The sequence below is a fragment of the Phycodurus eques genome, chromosome 6 (assembly GCF_024500275.1).
Source record: "Phycodurus eques isolate BA_2022a chromosome 6, UOR_Pequ_1.1, whole genome shotgun sequence".
Lineage (NCBI taxonomy): Eukaryota > Metazoa > Chordata > Actinopteri > Syngnathiformes > Syngnathidae > Phycodurus > Phycodurus eques.
Window position 1 is genome coordinate 12,581,350 of NC_084530.1, and position 19,125 is coordinate 12,600,474.

The 19,125-nt window shown below is 39.8% G+C and overlaps 1 protein-coding gene across 4 annotated transcripts in view; it reads right to left on the reverse strand.

The window, feature by feature from the left end:
• nomo (nodal modulator) overlaps positions 1-18,950 on the reverse strand; it is a 34,623-nt gene extending 15,673 nt beyond the window's left edge. For all 4 annotated transcript variants that reach the window (XR_009768709.1, XR_009768710.1, XR_009768711.1 and 1 more), the window contains exons 1-26: positions 18,766-18,950; positions 18,271-18,360; positions 18,146-18,191; positions 17,948-18,048; positions 16,351-16,457; positions 16,177-16,249; positions 14,338-14,490; positions 14,109-14,246; positions 13,934-14,023; positions 13,729-13,834; positions 13,478-13,628; positions 12,937-13,114; positions 12,550-12,691; positions 12,323-12,454; positions 11,885-12,021; positions 11,721-11,808; positions 11,513-11,576; positions 11,342-11,437; positions 9,658-9,879; positions 9,272-9,354; positions 7,020-7,179; positions 5,651-5,777; positions 5,132-5,245; positions 3,504-3,631; positions 3,259-3,400; positions 1,275-1,358 (exon numbers count right to left, since the gene is read on the reverse strand). Coding sequence is in view for 1 of the 4 variants with exons in the window: in XM_061678536.1 (XP_061534520.1) it covers positions 1,275-1,358; positions 3,259-3,400; positions 3,504-3,631; positions 5,132-5,245; positions 5,651-5,777; positions 7,020-7,179; positions 9,272-9,354; positions 9,658-9,879; positions 11,342-11,437; positions 11,513-11,576; positions 11,721-11,808; positions 11,885-12,021; positions 12,323-12,454; positions 12,550-12,691; positions 12,937-13,114; positions 13,478-13,628; positions 13,729-13,834; positions 13,934-14,023; positions 14,109-14,246; positions 14,338-14,490; positions 16,177-16,249; positions 16,351-16,457; positions 17,948-18,048; positions 18,146-18,191; positions 18,271-18,360; positions 18,766-18,921 (3,108 nt within the window). In the remaining 3 variants the exon portion in view is untranslated. The remainder of the gene's footprint in view (positions 1-1,274; positions 1,359-3,258; positions 3,401-3,503; positions 3,632-5,131; positions 5,246-5,650; positions 5,778-7,019; positions 7,180-9,271; positions 9,355-9,657; positions 9,880-11,341; positions 11,438-11,512; positions 11,577-11,720; positions 11,809-11,884; positions 12,022-12,322; positions 12,455-12,549; positions 12,692-12,936; positions 13,115-13,477; positions 13,629-13,728; positions 13,835-13,933; positions 14,024-14,108; positions 14,247-14,337; positions 14,491-16,176; positions 16,250-16,350; positions 16,458-17,947; positions 18,049-18,145; positions 18,192-18,270; positions 18,361-18,765) is intronic.
• Positions 18,951-19,125: the final 175 nt, after the last annotated feature.

Below are 19,125 nucleotides of genomic sequence, written 5' to 3' on the forward strand. Positions count from 1 at the left end.
GGTTTGGGTAAAAGAATAATCATGAATTGTAAAAATGCATTCTTCATAGGTAGAAGGGTTTTCCAGAATTTTTAGATCAACTTTGGGGGTGCGCATTATACACGAGAAATTACGTTATAGTGAGCAGACCTATAGCGAGTCCACGTAGGTACTTTGACTTCCCAGTGGGGATGTCACAATCTGGTCACATGATCGAAAATCGGGATCGATTGTGATTTTCAGCTCATTGAGATTGGGTGAAAAATATCAGTTTTACCATTTCCTGACATTCTGAAGGCTAAAAAGTGAGAATATAATCCAAAGGTACAAAGGTGTGTTTATACTACACAATGTAACATTTCAGTTCATTTTAGTACCGGTATAGAATTACTAATAGAGACACGCAGTGTGTGCGCGTGTGTCATGCACACACATATTGACACACACACAACCTGCCTTCTGCAATACAGTGCATTGTGGGCGATCATTGTAGCCTACAATGTAGGAAATAAGGCTCCGGGTCCGTACCCAGGGGCAGTCCCACCATGGCCAAAAAAGAAAGGTTATGATTCAAGATTCAGGGTGCTTCTATTTTAAGCAGCATAGCATTGCAGGCTTTACAGTAGCGATGAATTGTACCAACCAGTCACATGCAAGTTCAGCCACCACCTTTGGCAAATCAAATCAGTGTCTCAGGCAGTAATCACTGCCTGTGCGCAGCCCAGAGACTAGGAGAAATGTAGCAGGGGAGAGAGAAAGAGACTCTGCGTGGAAGTTGAGGTTAAAAAAAAAAAGTAACTCAATTATGAAACAAAAAGATTTTCAACAAAAATCTAAAATGGTTCACTTAAATTGTGCTAAATTAAAATATATAAAACTGTTTGAGACTTCACTGCTTTGTCAAGATGCCAAACAGAAAAGGGGAAACACAAACTTTATTTTTCTGAAGTTAAGCACTTTATTTGATAACGTACAACTTTAAAGTTCAAAATGCATACTGTATCATCAAATGTAAAGCTAATACTTTAAATTTAGAGCTTAAGAAAAAAGAGGAGAACTTTAAGTGTGTGGGTGTGTGACTAAAAGGTAATTTGTTGTGTATAATGCGCATTTCTTCTCCCCCCCCAAAAAAAAAAGTCAATAGTGTAATTGTCATTTTCGGATCGGGACTCGGCAGATCCTTAAAATCAAAGACTCGGACTCGGGTGCAAAAAAATGGCATCAGGACATCCTTACTTTCCAGTGGAAATGGGGAATAATTGAATTGAAAAGCTCATACTGACTTTGCCACTCACCTCTATGGCTCTTTGTTGTGGTAAGGCTCTCTCAATGTGGTCGTTACCTTCAGCTCGCAGCTGAATCAAGTACTTGCAACCAGGCTGTAGGAAAATAGTGAATTGAATAGCTGAATAGTCAATAGCTAATATTCTGAGCAAAATTACTGCAATTACATCCCAAAATGATGCCCCATCCCCCCCAACAAAATACTATAGTAAAATTACTATGCTGATGCACAGGAAGACATTGTATTTTTTTTAATCATATCATACAGCTTCCAAAATAGTAAAAAGTATAAGCTTTTGGCATCTCAAAGTCCTGCATCAGGCAGCCTCATTTGCAACGCTGACTGAGAAGAAAATGAAACATATTCAGAGATGGGTAGTAACGCTCTACAATTACAACTTTTTGGATAAATTTGACTTGTCAGTGTAGTTTTAATGCAACATACTTTTGACATTTACTTGGGTATTTTTTATTATATATATATATTTTATTTTTATGATTATTGTGCTACTTTTATTTTTCTATTTGTTTTGGTTCGTCAGAGAGACCCCATTTCATTGATCAAATGTCGCCAGGCAGTCACATAACTACAGACCTCTCTGCAGCAACACAGATGCAAACTTTTCAAAGTGACAGATTAAGTGAAGCATGGCAGAAATAACAGCGTGTGACTCATAGTCAGAAAAGGAAGAACACCCTTGGCCTAACAGTCAATCTATATTTACCTTATACGACATAGAATACAGCTACTATGTCATGCATGGTCATCTGTGTCTGCCTAAAAATAATGACAATTTAACCTTCAAGAACGTTGAACAGGGTGCTGTTTCACAAGTAAAGCCAGGAAAGTTCATTTGAGACCATTGTGGCTGAATTTGCCTTAAAAAATTATTTTATAAAGCTTTACTTTGTTTTAGTTATTTCCACATTCCTATTCTATATTTTTGTCTTTTAGATGTTCATGCTCTGATTTAAAAAATAAATTCTAAGTTACACACCAGTCACGGAGTACTTTTTTCACTGGAAACTTAACACTTAATTATTTGGAGGACTAATTACTTGTACTTGACTCATTGTTCTAAAGTAAAAGTACTCTTAATTGAGTACAACCTTTGGATACTGTGCCCACTAGGGATGTAACAATATCTATAGCTCACGGTTCGGTTTCATCATGGTATTAATCTCATGGTACGATAATGATTGCGATATCGTTGGAAAGCTCACTGAATTGCAATAAGGTTGGTGGTACAAGTGGGGCGAAGAGGCGAAAGCAGGAAAACCGAAAAACCTCTCTTTTTGTTGCTGGCTGAACCCTTCTCGATAGGATTTAGTAGTTTCTGTGCACTTTCCCACAAGTTTTTGTGAAAATGACATCTCCAAATCATATGTTACCGTGCACTTCTATCCACGTGCATCCAATGCTTACGTTCGTATATGGTTCGTATCTCCAAAACGCAATGATTGCTGCAGCAATAATCATGCTATGCTCACAATAACCAAACTTCCATTGAGAAATTCTGTTCAATAATTTAACAGTATTTATAATATTTGAGAGACAATATTTGAGTTACAAGGGAATATTTATTAAATTAGAAATTGGATACTGCCTTCTAACAGTGATTTATTTGCTCGAGTACAAAAATTTAAGTCAGGGCCGAAACACAATTAAAGGCAAATAAGGTTTAGAAGCAATCAACTAACAAATAAAATAATCATTGGACTCATACTTAGTTTCTTTTCCTCCGCTTTGTGATATTGTAAAATCATTTATTTTTCTGAGAAGGCTGTAATGTTTTTATTTGAACTGTGGATATTTCATTTGAAGAGAGGGAACTAATTAAAATGTATTTTTGCATTAATGTCTGTATTTGTACGGAGTGGAACTATTATTTCATTTCTGGGACTAATCGAATGTTTGGCGGAGGGATATGTTAAATGGGCATTTCAAATAAAAACAGGACTTTCTATCTGGAACTAGCTCATTGACATCCTTACCAGCAGACCTCTTAGTCTAAAGCGACCTTCCTCATCAGTAACGGTGTCCTCACTGGAGGTGCTACAGTTTCCTTGACCCACCGCTTCCACGGCAACGTTCCTCTCCGCATCACCACTCAAAGACTGCACTGCTCCGTAACAGCTGGGCACAAAAGTACAAGAAAGGGAAATGGATTGGACAAAATCTTTTTGGGCTCTGCTTCACGGTGCTTATTATAGCTGAGATGAAGAGAACTTGACAGTACCTATATGCAGTTTTACTCCCAGTTATATCGATACTGAGGATTTGACCCTCTTCCACCGTAATCATCTGGGATGTCGGCTTAAAGCAGTATTCTTTCATCATGGGCTTGAAATAGTACTGACCTGGACTCTGGAGAGGATGAACAGACTTAATGTCAAATGAAAAGCAGACCAGACTACCAAAGTTACAATGTGTTGCCCCAACCACTGATTAGGAGGGAAACTCAAGGCCCGGGGGCCAGATGCGTCCCGCCACATCGTTTTATGTGGCCGGCGAAAGCAAAACATGCATTTGCTAAAATCTGTACCCAAATTCCAAATTGTCATAATAATAAACAATAATGTTGAGATATTAAATGTTTCTGTTACCAAACCCTTCTTCGACAGTAACTTAAACAATACTTGAATAAACTATTATCCTTGTCTTCTGATTTCAAAACTACTTATCCCTCAATTTGTTGTGTAATGGTAATAATATGTTTTGGTGATTAAACATTTATATGGTTTCACTGTTCTAACGGCCCTCTGTGGGAAATCATAACTACAATGCGGCCCGAGACAAAAAAAGCGTTGGACACCCCTGTTGTAACCTAACATGTCCACTATGAACCCGTGAGCTCAGCTAGCTGTAGAATCTCGCAGTGTAATTCTCCATCAAAGAGACTCATGTTCTGACATCGACCAATATCCCTTGAGTGTTTGAAAAAGAGCATCCACTGATTTGACTTTTAACCTAGGCTATCACGTGTTTGTTGCCATCAGAAATCTAATTGGTTCTATGGGCCTAAAAAAGGATTGATGTTTGAAGAAGATTGATTACAATTGTTGAGTTGTACAGTGCTAACAGGAATTCTGTATGGATAAAGACTTAGAATAAGATCTTTAAAAAAGGCATTTACAATACCCAGCGTATGACAAAATTTATAAAAGCCACACTGACGTGCAAGATTTGTTGTTGCAAACATATTATAGGGCTGCAACTTATGATTATTTTCATAAAATAAATAAAAATTCCATCCCTTTATTCAAAAAGAGGATATTTCAAATTGGCAATGCAGAAAAGTGCACAAACGGGTTTCTGCATGAACATCCCAGAGCTCTTAGTAATAAATTATGAATTTAAAAAAAAAAAAAAAAAAAAGAAAATAACCTACCAAATGTTGTTAAATACCTTTACAATAGGCCGCACACAAAATAATATACAAATGTATGTTATACAATATCAGCCAAAATAGGTATTTTGTGTTGTGTAAAATGGACCTGAGCTGTCAATAAATGATAAATAATAAAGAAAAAGAAAAAACTGTTGATCATATACAGATGCAGTCATAAATGTACAATATTTTGTAATAACTTATCCAAGTCTAATTGCAAGTTGTCCTGCCTGACTCCTCATTCATACAGTCCAGTGTCTTGGCTCTATCCTTATTTCACAATACTAACACTTGAACTTATTCATGAAGGGCTATATTCTCCCGTGCACTTAAGACGATTTTCTCCGCCCAAGTGATGGCTCCGCTCTATCCATATGGTCCTACTTCCGCCACACTCTCTGGCATTTTACAGCAGAGTGATTATTGTATTAGATTATTCAAACATTTATTCGTAAAATGTAAAATTAGTTCCTTACCAGGTTATTGAATGTGAGAAGGCCAGTGTCCTGAGTCAACAAGTTGGAACGAAACTGTCCGCCACTTAGAGATAGAAGGACTCCTGACAGCGGATGGCCGTCCTCCGATTTTATCTGCAATATAGATGCACAAGAGAAGGATCATAAATGAATATAATGAAACTGTCATACTTGATTGAGAACCAAATATTGCAATTATTGGCAGCTAAAACTACTGTATTAAATTAAATTCCTCTGGGGTAAGAGAATCAGAGATGCAGTCAAACAACTAAAAGAAGGTTATCAATAGATTTTACTAGATATGAGTGACAGCAGCAAGCTGAGTGCTGCTTCATTTTCAATTATTGTACAAAAATAATAAATTGTATATTATAAAAAATCTATTATGGCACATATTCACATGTAACAAAACAATCAGATTACACCATTATAAGGGAACTTGAGTGCTCATGATGAAAGCATTGGATAAGGACTGCAGGTATAAAAGGGGCTGATGTAAACTGTCTAACACAAATGTACCTTGAAGGTGATTCCAGCCAGAGCAAAGGCTTTGAAATCTCCCTGGGTTCCCTCTACATGACTCAGGACAAAACCCTCTTTACTGGCACTGATGTCATACTGTCTGTCACTGTGGAGTGGACCCACACTGCCAAGAAAGAAAGAATGTTGCAAAGACAAAAAAAATTCAAAGCCTATTACACAGATGTGGCATTTGGTGAGAAAACGTTTGTTCCCTGTGAAACCATCAATGAGTAACAGAAAATTGGTGGAAAAGCTGGACATTAACATAAAACCTAATTCTAAAATTATATAGTTTTTCTTCTATTGAAATGTTGTGCCCGGGACAACCAACAAACTCCCAACTTTCAAGTCAGCGAAAACAGTCAAGTATGAAGCAAATCTGTTGGGATGTAAATCAGATTTACAGTCAACAATCAGACAAATTTCAGGATTGGTCCAGAAAAGCATCCTGAGTAAACAACTGTGCCAAAGAATGACTTGGCGTGGCAACTACAGATGGGGACGAACCAAAAGTCAATTATAATTATTAAAGACTGGAATGCTCCCGGTTTGTTTCATAATTGTCAGCTATCATAAATATTTTTTAAAAAATGTAAATATACTGAGCTTTAAATATGGACAGTGTGTAAAAGCTGATGGATCACTGTAGCTCATCAGAGAAGGAGACATGAATGTGTGTTACAAATCTAATCAGGAGCCTTTCAAACAAATGTCAACTTCACAAACATGGTTAGGAAAGATTGTTGGAGGGAACAAATGTCTGCAGAGAATATGCTCCCAATTAATCACACAGATGATAAGGGCAGAGCGTTGACCTTATATCATGATTACTAAGGAGGAAATGCCAAGTGAAATGTAACTATCCTCTAGGTCAGTGTTTCTCAAGGGACATGGTTATCGCTACTTTCCATGACTTCTATTTTGTTGTTAAAAATATGTTTATAGTAATCAAATAATGGACCAATTATGTATATTCTAATAATATAATGAGGTGATTAAACAGTTATGATTTTGACAGTCAAAACGGCCCTCTAACTTGTTTGACATCTATGCTGTAGAGCAGCTTAGTTCAGTTCAGTTGTTGATTGAATTCCTTTTTGGACCAAACTAATAAACACACAATGACTACACAAACTAAGCTCAAACTGTTCAACTGCAAGTAAAACTACATCTGCATGAGTTATCAGCTCCTTGAATGTGGAAACACAATGCAGATTATCTCGAGGGGGGTGCACCTTAAACCTATTCCATTTGAATTTGCCTTGAGAAAATTTTATGGTTTGGTGCGAAGCTCCAAAGACTTAAAACTGGCAAACTCTGGAACACTTCTATTGTTTCTTCATCAAACAGTGTTGGCCTCTTGTACCTGTATGCTCCATTCTCATTGGTGGCCACAGTGATGAGTGGTGCAGTAGCTCCTCTTTCACTGATTGAGATCTCCACACCTTGCAGCTCCGGTGACACTTTGCCCTCCAGGAAGAGTCCTGCACGTCCCATGATGTCCACCATGCGACCAGGACATGACTCTGCAGTACGAGACAAAAAAATTTTCTCATTTGTTCAAACTGTCAGTATGACCTAAGGGTAGTACAAAACCCAATTCTAATGAAGTTCGGATGTTGTGTAAAATATAAATAAAAACAATACAATGATTTGCAAATCCTTTTCAACCTATATTCAATGGAAAACACTAAAAAGGCCAGGTATTTAATATTCAAGCTGAAGAACGTTTTTTGTAAATATTCTCATTTTGAATTTGATGCTTGTAACGTTCTAAAAAAGCTGGGAGAGTGGCAAACAAAAGACTAGGAAAGTTGAGGAATGCTTATTAAAAAAAAACATCTATTTGGAATATTACACAGATGAACAGGTTAATTGGAAACAGGTGAGTGTCATGTTTGCGTATAAAAGGAGCATCTCTGAAATGCTCAATTCTTCACAAACAAGGATGGGGCAAGGTTCACCACTTTGTGAACAACTGTTTGAGCAAATTTTCTCACACTCTTTATAGTTCAAAATAAAAATAAATAACCTAACTCTAATCAATCTTTTTACTCTGCCTCCATTGTCTTTTCTATTTTCTTGGTTAGGGCATCAGTGGGATATATTTCTTAAAAAGAAGCATTGGTGCCTACTCACATTCAAGTCAGTTTCTTTTTTCACCAATAACATTTGCAGCAGCAGAAAACAAATGTTCACAGTTTATGTTGGTGAAAAGAGAGGACAGGTATTTCCGTGCAAGTGAGGAAAGGTCTGCAACACTTCTGTTGCTTCCCATTTTGTTGCTGAAATAAAATAGCAATCCTTTTACCTAGGGTCCAAGAGTGAAGCAAGAAAAAATGGGGACTCCATGTAGATGTAACTGAAAAGCTGCTCTGTGGCTTTCAGTAGGGTGCTCTTTGAAGTTTTAACTCCACGCTCTGTTGCAACAGTCCCCTTTAACAGAAGTTTTAAGGCTTCAATGGGGAACCCATCAGCTGCAGTGGCTGTAGCTGAATTCATGTCTTGTCAGCTGTTCACAGGGGTCAAGAACAGTGAGCATGTTTTCAATTGAAGTCCACTGGCATGGGGCAAGAAGAGCAGGTGACTCAAAATCTACTGCATATGCTGCAAGGGCTCTTTTCTGCCCCAACAATCTTCTCAACATATAGAGCATGCTGTTCCATCTAGTGGGCAAGCCTTGCCTCTTTCATATCTAGTTGTTTCTGTAAGGTTTGAAGATGGGAGGTGGTGACCTGGGAGTGTCTGAAGTACCCCACTATCTTCTCGCAGATGGAAACAGTCTGTGATGCTTCTATAGCGCTATAAATTCATCACTTTGTTGTTATTGGCTTTAGCCTTTTCACTGTCTCTCGAAAAGTTTTTACAGCATCCAAACACCTGCTGAATAGAGACATCAAACCTCCGTTTTGTTGTTGTTTTAGCTTTAGCTCTACTAGGCTGCTACCGCAGCTGCTTCGTATTCTTTTCATATTGCTTTGTCACGATGACGACTTTTCAGGTCAGCTATTAGATTTGTTGTGTTCAAACTTGAAGCCTTCTTTCCTCCTCTCAAAATCCTCGCTGAAGGTTTTGCAAACAGCAATGCTGTTATCTTCTTCTGAGAAAAACGACCACACTGGTGCAGACATGTTTGTTCATTATTAGTCAGGCAGTGACAAGGCCCAAGCCTGGGTCCTCCTAGTAAGGCGCGTGCATAACCTGGGGTCTTGGCCTGCTTTGGGGCTACTGTGCCTGACTAAAAGTCACCACAATTTCATTAAATTATCAGGTTTTTTTTAATCAGAAAAATGTAGCTATCAGATAGATAAAAAATTCCCCCAAATCGGCCAATATTGTATCTGTCCGATAAATATCATGCATCCCTATGAAACACAGTGGTAAACATGTCCCTTTCTCAGCTTTTATGGCAGTGCTCCAAGCATCAAATTCAAAATGAGTGAATGCTTGCAAAATAACAATAACGTTCATCAGTTTGAACATTAACAATTGCTGTAGCATGATTTTGAATGTAAAAGTAAATTAACTAGAAAATTAATAGGACTAAAAAAACAAGTTTCAAACCTGAATACATATGTGGGTTGTAGTTTATTGGGCTACAATTTCCAAGAAGCATACCTCCTGTGATAGTGGCCTCCACTTCAGGGGGGTAGAAGAGCAGCTCCTTGGAGGAGGGAGTAACTGTAATTTTCTCTCCGGCCCTGCAAAGTAAATAATTATAGGTTCAGTGCTTAACATGGACCTGTTATTACAGACAAACTTCTTAAGTTACTTAAAAGGGAAAAAGCTCACAACCATTTTCTACATAAACAAAAAATAACAGCTATTCAGAGTAAATGCAATAAGGTAATAGCTTGTTTAACAACAATGTGAAATAAGTAATTTTGTTAAAAGAGCTAATAACTGAGAAATAAATAGTTGAGGGCAAGTGGTGAAACACTAATTTAATGAGACAAGTGAGTTTTATTAATGAAATATCAACATAAATGTTAATTGCAAACGACCTGGCCCAGTAGGAGAACTCGTAGTGAAAGGGGCCTGTCAGGTCATCAGCCTTTTCTTGGATAGGAGGACTATCATCCTTGACGACCCCTTCCTCTTCAGCAGCTCGCCGTTCTCGTTCTTGGCGCCGCAACTGAATCTCCTGCAGCTGCTGTTCTTGTCTCTGCTCCTCAAGACTCCGCAGGGGGCCAAGAACCAGCGCCGGCTCACTCTCAATGGACGATCTGACAGGTAACAGACAGACAATAAAACAGTCCAAGATTGGCATTGAAACGCTGATACACAACAGCTAGTATAACATCATTCAACCATGTCAACCACTCAACCAATGTGTACTATATGACTCAATTCCTTTGTTTTTCTTGAAAACGAACATTTGGGTTTCAAATCAAAAGATGACTATGAGATAAAAGTTCAGAATTCCAGATTTTATGTCATGGTATTTACATCTAGATGTGTTAAACAACTCAGGACTGAGCCCCTTTTGTTTGAAGCCACCCACTTTATTTAATGTCTGAAAGTGTCATTCAAAAGTGTGCATCATCTTTGAAAAGGCAAAAGGCCATTTGCTGAAAAGCAGCCCCACACCATCATGTTCCCACCTCCGAACATCACTGTTGGTATGGTGTTTTTAGGGTGATGTGCAGTGCCATTTCTCCTCCAAACGTGGTGTGCCTTATAGGCATCCAAAGAGTTAAATTTTGCTCTCAGCAGACCAGACTATATTCTCCCAGTATTTAACTGCCTTGTCCAACTGTTGTTCAGCAAACTTTAAACGAGCTTTGACATGCTTTTTTTTTTTTTTCCCCAGCAATGGGGTCTTGCGTGGTGAGCGTGCATACAGGCCCAAGCGGCCCTTGACATCAGTACCTGCTAATTCCAGGTCTTTTTGAAGCTCTGCACAGGTGGTCCTTGGCTCTTGGACAACTATTCTGATTATTCTTCGCACTACAAATCCTGCGAGGAGCACCTGATCGAGGCAAATTTATGGTGGGATGATTGGCTTTCCACTTACGTAATAAGGCCCCAACCACGCTCACTGGAACATTCAGAAGCTTAGATATGCGCCTGTAACCAATGCCATCGTTATGTTTTGCAAGAATTACTTTGCGAGGTCTTGAGACAGCTCTTTGCTCTTACCCATGACTTCACTCACACCTTGGCAATGAGACCGTTTTGTAGGCCATCAATTAGGACTGAACCAGCTGATATTCATTTGCACTGACAAGGGGCTGTATTGGCGTTTGATTATTGATAGAGTTTAGGTGCTGTCTTGGCTTTCCATGCCTTTTTACACCTCCCGTTCTTCATGTCTTCAATAGTTTTTCCTCTGTGTCATTTCGCACAACTTAATTTCTGATCTTATTTGTTCTACTTTCTTTTTATGTGTGGATTACTTGGCTGGTTCCCAACATCTGGTGAAAATTTCATGTCAATAGCACCTTTGGAAATATATTTAGTGAGAAAAATGGTGACGTGTTAAATACTTATTTCAGCCGCTGTATGTTGTTAAGACTATCAATCAATGCGGTTACCACTGCACATTACATACAGTAGTAGTATGTACATTCACCAATGCATATTTACAGTGTGTTTTAAGTTTTTAATCATCTATTGTAAGGGTTTCATACATTAAAGGCATTCTGATTGTTCAATTGATGAAACTCCCTCTCAAATGATTCTTACTTGATGGTGACTGTGACATCTAGGATCTTGTCGGTGGTTACGAGCCCAGTCATGTGATGCCGCACTGCAGTAAGAGTCAGGATGCTGGGTGCTGAGCTGTTAAGACAAGGTCCATAAGACCACCTGATGGAACTGGATACATGTATACGCAATCTTGGTAGTTTTACTTACGTATCATAGGTGTAAAAATCCTGCTCGAACTGATGGCAGGAGCGAGGGGTGACTTTGTACACACCTGGATGACATTTTGTGACAAATTAACTTTACCCCCAAATTGGTACATCACATTGTTCATGCTCAATAAGATTTGTTTTCTTTTCTTTTTGCTTTCATAGATTTCTTATTTATACTGTTTGTTTGTGTTGATAATGAATCTCACCAGGTTTGGAGAGGCAAAAACGGTTGACTCCCTTGGAGAGATTGTAGATTCCCACATTCTCAGGTTTGCTGCCATCCTGAAAGAACTCCTGCACAGTAACAAACTGAATTTAAGAATGTCATCATATAGGCTCGCCATCTCTAAGTTTGTAGCTACTGTCTGACCAAAGTAATAGCATGGGAGAGGGAGCAGCGTAGAATGTAGCCAATCTGTCGGAACTCGACCCCCAAGATGTCAGCATCAACAACTTCGACTTCCATGGATTTATGTTTCCAACACCACTCCTCGTGAGACATGCTTACTATTGTATATATAACAAAGACAGAAATAAGATGAGTCATAAAACTGAAAATGCTATGTGCATGGGAGTCACAAAAGCCTAAAAGATGGAGGTCTAGACAAGTGTATGTGCAGAATGAGTCCATTAAGTAGTATAGTTCAGTTGAACTTGTTGCATTCTTCCTTTGTTTAATTGACAGTGTGATGTCACACTATTTACACAGCTAGTAGCTCCATCATCATACCACCTACATGTGGCTTGGTGCTAAATTGTAAACCAACATCAGATGTGTCCATCATTAGGATACTGTTTGATTCCTTACCTTTGTATTTCCCAGGTAAAACATTGTCAAAAGAGAAGCTGAGGATGTCACTGCTGCCTGACAAAGGTATGATCCTTCTCTCTCCTTGGCGGCTTACTGGTTGGAGCGTTACCGACAGGTCATCACATGATGCTACAGTTCAACAAGAAAACCGATTTTTTTTATTATTATTATATTTCACCATACAAATACAGTAATAGCAAAGGTTTTTTAGGAGACAGACTTACCCAAACAGTAGACCTTTCCAGAGATGGAGGCCATGAATTGGGTAAAAAGTAGGTCTGTGAGGGGCTGGTCCACAACTGAAAACACCAGCGCCTGAGGCTGCAGAGCCAAGCCAGCTTTCACATCTACCTCAGGGAGAGATACCTACACACACACACACACACACACACACACACACACACACACACACACACACACAGTGCGCTTCTTAACATGTGCAAGGCGTTTTTTCATTGTAGAGTACATAACTATGGGAAATAGGAAATGATGTGCAGTTTCTTTATAAAATACACTATGTAGTATAAATACTAAATGGGAAATGTTTTTCAGCTAAATGGCAAGCGTTTTTCAGACAGGACAATTCCATTCAAAAGCTGCTACCGTCGTACATGGACACTGTAGTCTCCAGGTTTTGCCTGAAAGCAGAAGGCTCCCTGGGTGTCTGAGTCAATCATTCGGCCTGAGGTTTTATCTTGGCCCTGGTGTGTTAAGGTGACCTTGTAGCGACCTTGCTGCTTCATGCCCTCAGGTAGGCGGCTGATCGAGATTTGTCCACAAACACTGAAACTGCACAAGAACAATGCAGATCATGAACATCTCATTAATATAATGTATACTCACCACCATCAACACCAACAAAACAATACAGATGCACAATCCAGATATAATGCATACATTTAAATGGGAAGGAGCCTGTTATCACAAATGTAGGAATAAAAGAATGCTTTCACTTAAGTTTGTTCTGTTGTTCGTTCTGTAAAGGCTCTCACTGGTTTTCAAATATTGCACAGGTATAGATAATAAAGTGGTCTGAAAGGGTATAAAGGTATTTTTACTTCATTCACCCACAAATACAAAGTCAAAACTAATGTATGTTGTTTAGCGTGCAAAAGTGTGCAGATGCCAGTTTGTTAAAACAATCAGACATACCCTGCTGTAATGATGTCTGGAAGTTGTGGAGTGTTGGGGGCAATTTTCACTGTTATTGCCTCAAAGAACATTTGCTCCTTGTGGACACGGATGGTGTAAGTACCGGCTGTCATGTTCTCCAGCCTATATGAACCATCCTCTTTGCTAACAACTATGAAGAGACAAGGGCAAAAAGGAAAGCCAGAGCATAAAAAAAGTGACAAATGTAATAATAAAGACAAATACAGCATGTCATCATCTCATAGGATTACCTTTAATTTGATTGTTGATGAAGACCGTGGCATCAACTACACCTTCCCCATCAACACTATTAAGGACCCGACCAGTAACAGAAAAACCCATGACACGAAAGATGGGCTGCACATGACAAATGAAGAGAATGACGAACCAAATTTAGGTGAACTGAATATATAAGTAGTATACTCCAAAGTTAATGTAACACTGAAGTCTATGTACCTCGAGCGTCAAACTGTTGTGTTCCACCTTGAAATTCATTCTGGAAGGAGCAACATCAAAAGTGATCCTTTCTCCTCTGTAAAAGGGCACCTGAAGAAGAGAGTTCCTGCTCTGTTACAAATTTGTTTTTAAATTAAAATGGTTCAACTGGGATTGGTTTTCACAGAAGGCTTACCACGGTGTACTCCCCACTAGATAGTGAGGGAAAGGTAAAGGTACCATCCTCCCTGGAGAGGGCACTACACAGGTAGATGAGGGAGCTGTCCCCAGAGTCTGCATCCTCCACTGGAGAATAGTTGCAGCCTTTCACATTCTGGGAATCACAACAAATAATGCAGTTTCAATGAGCTTTGTAATTGAAATGTACACATTATGTAAGCTTGATCAATCGTCACTCAGGATACCTCTCTTTTGACTGTAGCCGAGTACAGCAGGAAGGTGACCTCTTTCATGGGCTCGCCATCACTGCGTACTTCCCCCGAGACGTCGTAGCCTGCGACCACCAAATGGTCAGCAGCCAATGTGTTGGCAGTGGAAATATGCACCGTTGTGGCGCTCTGCAGGAACACAACAAAAGTTGCAATGAAGGTCAAAGTAATCCGCCTTATGCATAACATCACGTGACCAAACAACCAAAAACAGGTTAGCAGACTTCCTTTGTGTCTAGCCAAACTATGATAACTACAGGCTGATGACATGATGGTTTGAATCATAACTTCCTAGAATATTAATTTATTTATCGCTGGTGTCTTGGCACAATAAATACATGTATACAGTGCATTCAGAAAGTATTCACAGCGTTTCACTTTTTCCACATTTTGTTACATATTCCAAAATGGAATAAATTATTTCTTTCCTCAAAATTCGAGACAACACCTCATAATGACAACATGAAAAAAGTTTTTTTTTTTTCTTAATTTTTGCAAAAGTATTAAAAATAAGTAAGACATTATTCACAGCCTTTGCTCAAAACTTTGTTGATGCACCTTTGCCAGTAATTACAGCCTCAAGCCTTTTTGAATATGATGCTACAATCTTGGCACACCTATCTTTGGGCAATTTCACCCATTCCTCTTTGCAGCACCTCTCAAGCACCATCAGGTTGGATGGGGAACATCAGTGCACAGCCATTTTCAGATGTTCCATCGGATTCAAGTCTGGGCTCTGGCTGGGCTATTCAAAGACATTCACAGAGTTGTCCTGAACCCACTCCTTTGTTGTCTTGGCTGTGTTTAAGGTCGTTGTCCTGTTGGAAGGTAAACCTTCGCCTCAGTCTGAGGTCCTGAGCACTCTGGAGCAGGTTTTTATCCAGGATTTCTCTGTACATTGGTGCATTCATCTTTCCCTCAAACCTGACCAGTCTCCCAGTTCCTAAAGCTCTAAAACATCCCCACAACATGATTATGCTAACACCATGCTTCACTGTAGGGATGGTATTGGTCAGGTGATGAGCGGTGCCTGGTTTCCTCCAAACATAACGCCTGGCCACACAGTTGAATCTTTGTCGTCTTCTTGTACCACTGCCCGTAGGTGTGCATCTGAGTGCGACTGGTTGTTTGTTTGTATGTGCCCTGCGATTGGCTGGCAACCAGTTCAGGCTGTACCCCGCCTCCTACCCAATGCTAGCTGGGATAGGCTCCAGCACGCCAGCGACCCTATTGAGGAGAAGCGGCTCAGAAAATGGATGGATGGATAGTTCTAATTCCCCAGTTTCATCACTCGGTGGACATTTGGGATTTCAAAGAAAATATCCATCCATCCATTTTCTGAGCCGCTTCTCCTCACTAGGGTTGCGGGCGTGCTGGAGCCTATCCCAGCTGTCATCGGGCAGGAGGCGGGGTACACCCTGAACTGGTTGCCAGCCAATCGCAGGGCACATAGAAACAAACAACCATTCGCACTCAGAGTCATGCCTACGGGCAATTTAGAGTCTCCAATTAATGCATGTTTTTGGGATGTGGGAGGAAACCAGAGTGCCCGGAGAAAACCCACGTAGGCACGGGGAGAACATGCAAACTCCACACAGGCGGGGCCAGGGATTGAACCCGGGTCCTCAGAATTGTGTGGCTGACGCTCTAACCAGCATTTTGTGCGTCTCAGACATTGTACGCACATCAATTGAGATCCCTCAATAGGTTTGTGCGCTCGCTTCCCTCTATGAAATATGCTGCTAAACTGAAAGCAGCTAAACTGCTTTTTATTGTTTAAGCAATACTGACAAAAAACATTCTAAAGATACAAACCTGCTCCAGAATCCAGGAAGGATGGGAAGCAATGATGTCATATATTCCAGGGAGCACTTTGTGAAAGCTATATCTGTGTTAAAAGAATGGCAGGGGAAACGACAGCTCATATTACATCAGTTCAGGATCACAAGTGTAAACCTGTGACTAATTAAAAATGTTGAAGCCACATACGCTCCCCCAGGCTGGGTGATGACAGTTTGGAGTTTCTTGTCTGTTCCAGTATGACTCAATTTCACTTCTACTCCAGCTGGGCCAAGGAGATGGCCTTTACTCAAGACCTGTGCAATGAAAACAACATTGGGCCTCATTCACTCAGAAATGTGTACAAATGCAGAGACAAAACAAATTATGTGCAGAAAATAAACAAACACTGCATAAGTTGTTAAAATACATTGTAAGGATTCGGAATAAATATAGCATACTAAAGAGGCATTTTTAGTTGACAAATTTTGTGAAATTAGCATTGGCAATGACAGAAAATATGCGCTATCATATGCCGGTCAGCGTTACGTCACTAGGGACCATGCCAGCGACAGGACGGAAAAATTTGTGCGTGAATCCATCCATCCATTTTCTGTACCGCTTATCCTCAATAGCGTCGCGGGCATACTGGAGCCTATCCCAGCTATCTTCGGGCGAGAGGCGGGGTACAACCTGGTCGCCACCCAATCGCAGGGCACAGATAAACAATTTAAATCACATTTGGCAGAAACACAGAATAAAAAATTTGAGATTTATAATAACAACTTACTCGCCATTGATGTTTTTGACGGTCGTTTGTCAACTGTAAATTTTGGGAAACGATATTCGAGATTTGTAGCATGTGTACTACTTGGTCAATACGAAAACTTCAAAGCCATGGATAAACTAGGAAAGGTGTTCTACGTCATCAGTTTGGTATAAAACGGTAATAAAAATTACGTGAACGCAGTAAAACCCGGAATAAAGCGGTTAGATCGCTTTTCAGATTACTCGCGCAACCTGTAGCTCGTTGAATGACCACTGGCAAGACCCTGCCAGCGACGGATACAGACACACATACATGCACATAAAGCACATACTAGCACTTAAAACGAACGAGGGTGAAAGTGATGAGTAGTGTACATTTCACGGTTAATTATAACATTTAGTCCACTCATTAGCATATTCCCAGTTGCAGTTATTATCGTTACAGTTTTTATAAGTTACTGTTAGTTTCAATACGTTGAGTGTAATGGCTAAAGATGTGTGTTTAATGATTTTTCGAAAGCTGAGCCTTCATTATTTGTGTGTAAGCATTGTCTGAGGAGGTTCTAAATTTGTTTGCAGGGTACGAACAAATTGAAGTACGACAATATTGTATTTTTGGCTATGAGTATAGGCCGTTAAGGGCGAGCCTGGTGATTAGTGGTTGTGATGTCAACAAAACGATGGAAATGCAAAGAACCTAAGGAAAATTTCTGCTGAGAATAGCAAATTTGATGAAAATGCAAAGGAACATTTCAGATCAAATACCAAAGTAGGGACTTCTAAGCTTGAACGATGGCTCAACTGAGGGAGCCCGTGTGTGGAGTGCTTAAGCACCAGAGGTAAACGATAGCAATTCTTATATGAATGTGCATTCTGTTACTGCTCTTGGTAATAAAGTCACTGTTGTGCATCAGCAACTGTGTCATCTTTTACATACAAGAGCATTACAATTTTGATTAATCAAAGATACGTGCGTCAAATATGCGTCACTACACACTGTTAGTGAATGAGGCCCGCTGAGAGAGTAAGAAAAACTCACCATTCCCGATATTGAAAAACCAGTGAAAACAAAGTTGATGTCCTCTTCTTTTGTACATATGTCAGTGACGCCATCTACATGAAGGTCGACACTGGTAGGCTCTGGTCAATGTAAAAGAAAACATCAAAAAAATAAGTCTAAAATTACCACTATGGATAAAAAAATATCTGGCTGAGAAAGTAACAATGCAGCTCTTACCAAAGCTCCACCCAAGGGGAGGTTCAATCTTTAAAACAAAATCTCCCTTTGCAGAAACAACAAAAAACGTACATAAGTATCATTAGTATATAAAAGAAGTGAATACCAATGTGAGTATTTCCTACCTTATCATAAAGTGGAATCGTAAAGTAGCCATTAATTGGAGCACAGTCAGTTTGGTATTTTAAGGAGCCTTGTTTGGTGTAGAGTTTGATCTGTACAAAAAAATAAATAACAGTTTCAAATTTTATATGAAGTACAAACTTAGTCCCAAAGCAAAACCTCTGATGGCACAATGTGACTTCTTTTTTTTTTTTACCCCCCAATGTGACTCTTTGTAAAGCAGTGTGGAAAAGGAAGGGGGCGACGTGTGTGAACGTCGTATCAGTCAGTTGGGAAAAGTTAATGTCACTAATTGACCCAACGGTTTATCTCCTGTCAACGAGCTGAGATTAGCTCGAGCGCCTTGTGCTCCGCGTTCTCCTCCTCTACACTGATACGTTTGAGGCTTAAAACCGAGTCACATATCTACGATCTATTGCAACCATTGCATACCGGTACGAATTGTAGACGCCGCTTAGCTAGCAGGCGGCTAGCTAAACAGGGACATTTGCACTTACCTCTATCAATGAGTAATTGATTTCAACGTCGGACTTCACAAATCCCCCACATGCCACCACTATGTCATCGGAGGACACGGCCAAAAACTGAGAATATGTGATCCAGAACAAGACCCAAAGAGTACTTATGTCAGCCCGAATTGTGATTCTCAACATTTTGCCTGAACGATCTTCCTTCGATCAGAGAAACGACACGCTGCATCCGGTTCCGTACCAGCTGACTTGCTGTCAATGAACCACTCAAAAGTAACAGCAGCGACATCTGCTGGCGTGGAGCTGCTATGGACGTAATCTCCAAACCTGACCAGAACAACGAACTATCAAGTGGATTTTAAAGTTTTATTTTCCCTTCAGCTGTCA